The following is a 10,475-nucleotide window of genomic DNA, read 5'->3' on the forward strand; positions in this document are numbered from 1 at the left end:
GGGGCTTGGGAGTTCGGTCAGTCTACTCTAGACCGGTTTATGCATTTGGTTCAAACCCCGAAGGCCGGAGTTTTAATTACACAAGTCGAAACCAGGCCCACTGTGTTTCAAGTTCAAAGCCCAAGTGTTGAACTGTTGATTGATCCAATGGTCAGTCGCTGGTGGGCTGTTTCAGAAGCCCAAACCCATGCTTGCCACAATATCGATTTCATATGACTAAACCTGGCCATTTGATCCAGGCCCAACTCCAATTGAAACCAACTCTCAGAGTTTTGTAACTGGGCAACCCAGTGTTTAGTTTAGTGCCCGTGTGGCCCCAAAAACGACTCTTAATACCCAATGGCCCATTTTTAAAAGAATATGAATAGGGCTATTTTCCTCTCACCCCCTGGTCCTACTTCTTCCATTGTGTTGAGAAGGGCTGCACAGCTGAACCAAACAGAGCCGCAAGGGGTGGCATAGGAAACTTCAACTCCAATGACGGTGGTGTGGTTTGTCGCTGTTAAAAACAAACTTGGAGGAACCATGAGTGACAACAAGTTCTTCAGGGATTTGTTCACTAGGATGCTTCTAAGGAAGAGGTAAGTTTCATGGACTGAATTAATTGTCGGCATATGTTTTCTGCCTTCCATGGTTGACAATGAAGCCATAGAAATTGTTATGGCCGAGAGGTTTTCAAGCAACATTTGGTATGCCTTTTTTTCCTGTGTTGGGGCAATTGTGCAGAGGGAAAACCTGTAGATTTTTGGCGGACAATGAGGACCATTGCAATAGTATCACTATTTACCCAATAATCAACAATATAGACCCAACTGCCTTTTTTGGGAGACAAATGAGGCATCATGTGGGCTTTTCGTCCAATCAAAGCAGCACTTGTATCAGGAACCAATTTCTCTAGAAGCGTTCTCTACATATAAGGGTGGTTAGGGTGTTGAACTCCATAACTGGGCGGAGTGTGTCAAGGTGGATAAACCTTCATCTTCTACTAAGGTAGCAGGTGATGGTGCATCTGTTGCTGAATTGATTATCTACTAAGGTAGCAGGTGATGGTGCATCTGTTGCTGAATTGATTAACAAATTTCATAGTGGGCAGATTACTGAGATGAGAGACTGGCAAGGTGATATTGGGATTGTAACTGGGAATTGGGGCTGTGGTGATTTCATTAAGGTAGAGCGTATGTGTAATAGAATTGATGATTCTGTGCTCGAAACGCAGTGAGTGGGGTGCCAACTTTTGGACGTGGGCCGGAGCAGTGGGTCTTTACTATTGTCTACAAGGATTGAGATAATGCAACACCACCGGTTGGGTTGATTCCCTTCAGTTGAGGCTTCGGTGAAGAATGGAAAGGATCAAAACCTGTGAGTCGTTGAACTGGGAACTGGCATTGGGCACTAGTTGCATCCTTGTGAAACGGGCCTGCTACTGGGCCTCTAGAAACATTGACATGGTTGTGCAGCAAGCATGTGAAGATCAAGCTTCTGATCTCACCTCACCTCGAGGATGATGTTCCATTTCACCTTGACAGGAAGGTGAAACTGAAGGGAACAGTTGTTAGGACACCAATATTGAGGGGCGTACACCATAGGGGTAGAGTATGAGAGTGTGGTTGGGGATCAATTCCAAACATGGGAAGAGATCTTTTGCTCGCTACAGGAAAGTATTTTGTCAGGAATGCGTCTGCTAGGGTTTTGCTGGGTTATATTAAGGGGAAGAGTGTGACTGTAGAGGGGGAAAGCCAATTTGTAATTTGTTTGGGGGCAAGCTTGCTTGCAGAAAGGGGAAGACCATTGAGGCGTTTTTGAAGAGTGTATTTAGATTTGGGGACTCTTGTAATAGAGTTACAGTGTTTGAGTTTAATGCAGTGAATAACCTCATCCTTGGATCTTAGGTCCTGATGAAATCCCAATTGAAGTATGGAAGAGCTTAGGAACCCATGGACTAGTTTGGTTGACTAAGTTGTTTAATAAGATTATGAGCACAGGGAAAATGCCAGATGATTGGAGGAGAAGTGTTGTGGTTCCAATTTACCAAAATAAAGGAGATATTCAAAGTTGTAATAACTATAGGGGCATTAAATTGATGAGCCATACGATGAAATTATGGGAGAGAATAATTGAAACCCGTTTGAGACACTTAACTACAGTTACGGAGAACCAATTTGGGTTTATGCCAGGAAGATCTACAACGGAGGCTATTTACTTAATTAGGAGACTTATGGAAAGGTATAGAGAATGTAGGAAAGATCTTCATATGGTATTTATTGACCTAGAAAAAGCTTATGATAGAGTCCCTAGAGCGTTAATTTGGCAAGTACTAGAGAAAAGAAGTGTTGCAAGTAAATATATAGATATAGTTAAGGATATGTATGATGGTTCGGTGACTAGTGTTAGAACAGTGGGGGGACAAAGTAATGAATTCCCGATAACAGTTGGGCTACATCAAGGGTCAACTTTAAGCCCATATCTATTTGCACTGGTAATGGATGAATTAACCAAAGACATTCAAGATGAGGTCCCCTGGTGTATGCTTTTTGCGGATGATATTGTGTTGATTGATGAGACCCAAGTGGGGATTAATACCAAATTAGAATCATGGAGATTAGCTTTGGAATCAAAAGGCTTTAAACTTAGTAGATCGAAGACGAGAATATTTAGTTTGTAACTTTAGTCATGATCGGCCAGATGATGAGGTGGTGATACTTGACGATAAAGAGATTTCTCAGAGTGATTGTTTTAGGTACCTAGGTTCAATCATAAGTAAAAGAGGTGATTTGGAAGATGATGTTTCCCAAAGAATTAAAATAGGGTGGATGAAGTGGAGAGGTGCGTCCGGGGTCTTATGTGATCGGCGTATTCCATTAAAGCTTAAAGGAAAATTTTATAGGACCGTTGTTCGACCAGCTATGATGTACGGTGCAGAGTGTTGGGCTGTTAAAAAGAATCATATAGATAAACTCAATGTAGCAGAAATGAGGATGCTAAGATGGATGAGTGGCAAAACTAGGATGGATAAGATAAGAAACGATCATATTAGAGTTGGGCTGGGAGTTGCTCCCATAAGTGATAAGCTTAGAGAAAGTCGTTTGAGGTGGCACGGCCACGTTCAACGGAGACCTATAAATGCTCCTTTACGGAGAAGTGATATAATCCATATTGAAGGAACTAGAAGAGCTAGGGGTAGACCTAAGATAACCTTAGGAGAAGTGGTGAGAAAGGATATGTATAGCTTAGGCCTTGTATCTAGCATGGCCTCGAATAGAACTGATTGGAGGGCAAGAATCCATGTAGCCGACCCCATTTAGTTGGGACAAGGCTTATTGTTGTTGTTGTTGTTGTTGTTGTTGTTGAATGCTGTGTGTGTGTGTGAAATCCATTTAGGGCTTCATTCAAGGGCCAAACAGGACCATTCAGGCTTTTACTGAGGTATGTTGGCACGGAACATCATCCTTGATATGAAATATTTCCGTAACTAATATTTGTATTTGACGAACGAGTGGACTGGCTTTTTGGGCAAACATTATATTTCATTGGAATTATAGTCTAACATGTAAGGGTTTTGTGTTGTGTGGTGTTGTGCATATGCCCTACAACTTGTGCACCTCTGCCTGCTCTCCATGCCACTTGATAGCACTGCTTTGTGATGGTGTCCTGTGCAGAGCCATGTAAATGTCTAGACATGGGGTAGGTTGGTGTTGATCATGTGTGTCGCTGTATGTGCTTCCTAACAGCTCTAGCTTTTGGAGTGAGCGGTTGTAAGTTTGTAACAAATATATTGTAGGAATTGTCATTTAGTTTTTGTTGTTGATTTATATAATTTCTCTTGCTTCACAATATTTTTCTTATGTGAAAATGATAATTCTATGAAGGGAGATGAGAGAAGCAGGGCATATGGTTGGGTGCCTTGTAGGAACCTTCTTTGGCTAATATGGTTGTGTCAAATATTAGGTTTCTATGAGTGGATAATTTTCTCAGGAGCCAGAGGTGACTCTGGAACTCAGTAATCATAATTAATTTTTTTCTCATTCAGGCCATTCTTCCAATGCACTGCGCTTCATTCCCATAATTTAGTTTACTGATCCATCTCATTCCCTAGGTATTAGCTAGTCTTTCATAAATGAAGTTGCCATGTAATGGATTATGTATTTATTAATCATGTCGTAATTAATATTACAATTTGTGAACACAGGTGCCAAAGCAGTGGTTGAAATCACTGGAATTCCACGAAGTGTGTATCCTTTCTGCAATTGAGCTACTCGCAGCGCACTTTGCTCAATGGAGCTATCACATATCCTTCCCTGAACTAGCAACAATTCCTTTGATTCACTTAAGAAAATTCCATGAGAAAACAACTGCCGAAAGCTTACGGCGTCCAGTGAAACGTTTAATAGATCAGGTATATTTTTGAACGAAGTTTATTCTGAATGTAGCAAACCGTGCATGAATCCAAAATAAACTAATCATCCAAGCTTTTCAGCGTGACCTCATGTTGTCCTCTTAACCTTGATGTTTTGGTAGTTTGTTTTGGATTGTTTTGTGGATAATGAGAAAACCCCCATGAGTTTTACAATTTAAGCGTCTATCTGTTTAGGTTTCACCATATAGACTGTACATGGCTGGAAAATATGTATGCAGTCTCATTTCATCAATTATCTGCTTCTACTGATTTATTTACATACCTCAATTTCTGGTATGCAGGTTGAGCAGAATGTTGAGTATGTACAAAAGAAAAGAAATGAGGTTGCGTTTTCACCAAAAGACAGGGAACTTGTGCAATCATTTCTTCAGGTTGGCTTTAATTTATTCTGATCCACTCGTAAGGGGGATTTTTTTGAATATTATTTCTTACTTTGTATCTGTTTACTCTGCAGCTTGAGAAATGTACTGGAAATACACCATTTACTCAGTATTACACGAGCATTATGAAAAGATCCTCCTCAAGATGTGGTCATGAAGAAAAGATGAGGTATCATTGACCTGCCACTTTTCTTTCCTATGCTGTATTAGTCCACCCTACTGTTCTGTTCCATATGAACTATTGGTATGAATATTCCATGAGGATCAACAGTGGCTCATGAGGTGCAGTTGGGTTGCACCAGTTGAGTATTCTGTTGGGACTATGGTAGGTAATGGGTTGAATCGGACAATAGGTCGAGCTGTGGTGACTCCTTAGAATTTGAGCTTATATGGTTAGAAGGTATTGTTGTGAACAATCAAATAGATATAGTTCTGTTCTCTTCTAGTTCACACTTGTTACACAGTGGTCTGACATACAAGTAACTAACTTCCCATTGTCATGAAAATCTGTTTTTTCTTGCATTATTATCATTTTATCTATGTATCCGGCACAAAATGTTTTCTATGATGCAGATTTTGAATGGGAAAGGTATCTCTGAAACTCACAGTTAAGTGCAAAATGATCTTTTTATGAAGGATTTATGACCAAGCAAAGAAAACTTAATCAATGTGCACATTAGGGGGGGATCTGAAAAGTGTGAATTGCTGGCATGTTTCTTTTCATTAAGTTGAGCTAATTAACTAATGAAAATGCTCTCTTTTCTCAAAATATTATGTCCGCCTAAATGACCTTATAGTTCATGTCAGAGCCATTCTTTGGTTACATTTAGAGAAAAAGGGGTTGTATATTTCCAAAATAATTCATTTCAGATCCTTTTTTGTCTTTCAATGATGGGTTATCTTGCTTTTTGATAAATCCTTTTGTCATAATATTTGTAAAATGCAGTGTGAAGAACCAGAAAGATTCAAGAAGGAAACAAGTGCAGGCTCATGAACATGTGATGGATGTCACTGATAATGGTGAAGTTAAGAATGAAAATGTGAATTCAATTATCAATGGGAGAATGAATGGCAGGAAAAAGAAGCAAAGAACTCGATTGAGGAATTAGCCAGGCTTAGGTTTCAATGTGTAGCCATGTGAAAGTTGGTGAGAAACAAAGATAATTGGAAGAACTCAATTTATCTTTGTTACTACGGGAGCAATACTAGCGGTTGTGGAAGGGCTGAGGACTTCTGCAGACCTGTGGAGATTCATGTTGTCTTTCAACATCTCCTGGAGTCAAATTTTCAATTCACAGGATTTGTGCTGCTTTGCACCTTCATGTTTTGCATTTCTGAAGATAATTCTGCTGCTCTTGTTTTGGAAACAAATGCATCAAATTTTGCAGAGAGAGTAATGCTGTATACAAAATGGTGGTATTATATCAAAATTTATATTTATGGTTAGTTGCTGTTCTTTCAGAAATATCCTCTGTAAGCACTGATTTCTTTCTAGATATACGAATTCTCATTGTTCATGCGTTGCAATTTGAAGATTTCCTTGTGTTTTGAGTCTTAAAAGTTCATCTGGGTAGAGTATCTATGATAGTGCATAGAGTAAAGCTATGCACTAGAATTGAAATTTTACTTGCAAATTCTTTTGTCCTCTTGTAGTTTCTTTGGGGTTCCAGCTTTTGCTAGGTAAAAGCTTGACCTCATACTATGAGTATTCGTCTTTTGCCAACTGAGCAAACCCTTTTTCTTCTTCTATTTTTTTTTTTTTTAGTTTTAATATTTTTTAAGTTTTTATATATTAATTATAATTTGTGAATGTAAGCACTTAATATTTGTCACTTGGAATCCTTTCCGCATTCCATGTCTCGTCTTCCCCTTTGTATTTGTATTATAAATAAATAAATTCATGTCTCAAAAAAGTTTCCTGGCATGAGACAATTGAAGATATTCTTTATCAATATATGGAGTGATACAATGATCTATATTTATAGTATTCGGCATGGTCTACTAAAATTATACATAGTCTATATATCATGCTACACATGCTTTTGATGCTTCAACACCTCCCATCTTACATTGCAGTGGAATGTGACCGAGTTTGGAACATAAAGCTTCAAACTGCGGTTGAGATTCTGGCTTGGAAATAAAACAACTAGTTGATGTAGTCGAGGTACGCGTAAACTGGCCCAGATGAACCTCAGATTAAAAAAAAAAAAAAAAGTAGTTGATGATGAGAAGACATGTAGATGTCTCGTAGCCTCCTTTTCTCGCACAAAATTATAATGGAGCTCAATATGCTTGGTTCATGTTGTATGAAGAATGCTAACATTTTTGCAAAATAAATATAGTAGAATTGGGTTGAGGAACCCCAATATCATGAAGAAGAAAACTCAAGTTAGTTGTTGTGGAAGCCATAGCTCAATACTTAGCCTCAGTGTGAAAACAAAAACCGTTAGTTGCATTTGTACACTACAAGAAATACAATTAGAGCGCAAGAATGTACAAAAACCAATGGTAGAGCCGAGAGACACTAGGCAACCAGCTCTACCAGCATCAAGAAAACCATACAACTTCAAAACTTTCCTGGTATGTCAGAAGATCATCCAATTAAGGCCTTTGACATAATGAAGTATATGCTTCACAGAAGCAAAATCAGCCACAGTAGGAGCATGCATAAACTATCAAATAGAATTGACTGCATAGGAAAGATCATAACAAGTGATCGACCACCAACAATACTACGAAATGGAGTAAATCAGTGAAAGGCTCAAAAGTAGTGTCCATAGAGAATGAAGGAAACATAGGTGTTGTCACAGGCTTAAAATCAACCATATGTAATTGTAACAAACCTGAAGCATACTTTGACAGAAAAAGAAATAATCCAAATGAAGTATGAGCCACCTCGATACCGAGAAAATAGTGAAGCTTTCCAAGATCTTATATTGCAAAAGGAGCACTCTATGTAGAAATGAATGAAGACACAAAAGCCAAATCATTGCCAGTCAAACAATATCATCCACACAGAGAAGTAAGAGCAAAACACTCACAATCAGCTCTATAAACAAACAAGGAGCTACCAAAGTTGCTACATTGAAAACCAAACTCCAGTAAGAAATCATTGAAACGACCAAACCAACTGGAAAAACATTTTCATCAAAGATAAGAGGGAACAATTAAGTTGACAAACATGACTCTGGAGGAATAAAATAACGGAGAACAATAGCAATACTAAGAACCAAACAGATGGACCTGGATTTAATGGCCGAACTAAAAGAAATCATACCCCTCAAGTTGGGAATACCATACAGTAGCCAAGGCATGCATTTCTTCCTGCATCACGGCATACCAACTCTAGTGTCGAAGAGCCACTTTCACAACGCGAGTCTCAATGGGAATAGAAGATACCACAATGGCATATTTAGGATTTGGATTACAGACCATAGATTCATTAGAAACAACATAAGAACCACCCAAAACTAAACAAGAACCGAAAATAGAACTAGATCCAGAAGAGTCGATACATGGGCTAGTCTGGATGCTTAAACCAGAATCAACACCTGGACCAAATACCGTGGACGGGGCAGATGCAGCACCAGGGCCAGGATCGGCACTTAGGCTAGATACAACGCTTACACTTGGGTCCATGTCCACGACACTGGGTTAGAAGGAGAACAGGGACTTTGTACTGGCCAGATCCCAATCCCCTGCACTTAGGTCCATTGCTAATGCACAGGGTTGTCGGATTGGTAACACCAACACATCTTAGTGAAGAGACCGTAGATTCACCTCTTTCTGATTACATATGTAATATTTATCTCCTAGATATAAAAAGCACCATTGTCCCCCGACATTTGTCCCTTTAGCAGCAAAAGCAGAAATTTGTGCATTAGAAAAATATGCTATGGAATTGAAGATGTTAAAAGAAACATGCACCACCTTCAAATGCATTAGGTTCCTTATAGGATGCCCGACCTTCAACAAATAATAATCAAAACTATTTGAAGATGATTCTACAATAGAAGATGCTCTAAATGGAAAACATTTTCATCAAAGATTGTGTGAAATAAACACACGCTTGAAGAAGCATGTAACATCGTAACCCTGCACCCGCCATTATATCCAATAAATATACAACTCAATTGGCAGGATTCAAACTTGTTTCCAATAAATGGTCTATGACGCGAATGCAGGGTTGGTTGAGGGGTAAAGATCCATACCTCTCCACTGAGAGGTCATGGGTTCGACCCTTGCGGACGACATTTCATTTCCAGTATTAAAAAAAACACCATTAGGTACCCAAAAAAATATAATTAATAAATAAATAAATGGTCTAATACTCTAATACATGGAAAACATAAAGAATCAAACACTTTTGTCATGGAAAAACGGCATTTTGAGATACAATTTCAGAGGTAATACAATTTCTGCATTTTGAGTGTTGAAAATCGCTAGGTCTTCCACATTGCAAGATTTTGCACCAACAACCTACATCACAAAATATTGAGGAATTTGATCAAACAACACATGCAGTTGATAGAGGAATCTGATCAAACAACAGATGCAGAGGTGAGTTGCGATGCATATCTCCTAGTGTGCCATGTCGCATGTTAAGATCCAACGGTATGGGTATTTTTGTTCTTTACTACCCGCTCAGATTTTCAGTTTAGGTCCCACCCGACAGACTTTCCTCTTTTCTACGGTGGTTTTTTTCCCATTAATGATGTTCAGTCACAGAGCATGTAACTCACAGGTAAGAACCTCTTTAGATTCAACTTGGAAGCTCGATTAATTCAGCTTATTTATTGGTGTCAAGATGAGCTCAAACTTGACCTTCAGATTAGAAAGCTTCAAAATATGGCAGAGATGATTTCACAGTGCTTTCTGGTTCAGAATCAACGATACGATTGAGCAGTAGGGTTTTTGGTAGGGCAAGGAGGATTAGGCTTCTAGTGATTAAGCTGCCACACTGTTTGCGACATTTTTACGGTGGAATGCCAAAGGAGCTTATTTGGTGAGGGAAATAATCAATGGAAGCCTGTGCAAGTGTTTGTTTGGTTAAATAAATCGAGAGATTTCAAATCTCTAGATTCATGAATCTGAAATTTATACCCATTTGGTTGTGAAAATCTTTGGATTCATGAAATTATGAGATTGGTTGTATAAATTAAGAATCAAAATAAATTAATCCACATGAAAGCTGTTAAAACGTTTTTCCTATGAACATTTAACATTAATTAAATAGTTAATTTTAGAAGAAATTGAGAACAAAGACAGCAAAAAGTTTTGCAAAGGGACCAAAACAGAGAAGAAAGAAAACAAATGCAGCGGAGACTGCAGTTTGGTAGAGGGGTTTGGTGGGGGAAGTGTCTTTGAAGAAGAAATTGAGAATAAAGACAGCAAAAAGTTCTGCGGAGGCTAGGGGCCAAAACAGAAAACAAAGAAAACAATCTAGCAGAGTCTGCAGTTTGGTAGAGGGGTTTGATGGGGAAGTGTAGCTATTGTCTTTGATTCCACTTTTCCTCTTCTGAATAGCAACTCTCTTTTTCTAAGATTGAAAGTAAGTTTTGTGCTTTTTTTCCTCTGGTCCTTATTTGCTTAGTTTTCTCTTTATTTCTAAGAAGCTTTAGAACGTTTTCCACATAACAGCTGCAGAAGAAGAATCACATTTTCAGCATTTATATCTCTTG

General features: G+C 38.7%; 1 protein-coding gene across 1 annotated transcript in view; it reads left to right on the forward strand.

The window, feature by feature from the left end:
• The window catches only part of LOC149002249 (protein REBELOTE-like), a gene marked incomplete in the record, with an annotated part of 144,148 nt that extends 137,700 nt beyond the window's left edge, over positions 1 to 6,448 (forward strand). Inside the window, 4 exon segments of the mRNA XM_089138515.1 lie at positions 4,187 to 4,393; positions 4,696 to 4,785; positions 4,869 to 4,963; positions 5,741 to 6,448. Of these exon segments, the coding sequence (XP_088994641.1) occupies positions 4,187 to 4,393; positions 4,696 to 4,785; positions 4,869 to 4,963; positions 5,741 to 5,903 (555 nt within the window).
• Between the last annotated feature and the right edge of the window lie 4,027 nt (positions 6,449 to 10,475).

Source organism: Hakea prostrata, chromosome 10 (genome assembly GCF_041222555.1).
Source record: "Hakea prostrata isolate BN-2017 chromosome 10, UWA_Hpros_2, whole genome shotgun sequence".
Lineage (NCBI taxonomy): Eukaryota > Viridiplantae > Streptophyta > Magnoliopsida > Proteales > Proteaceae > Hakea > Hakea prostrata.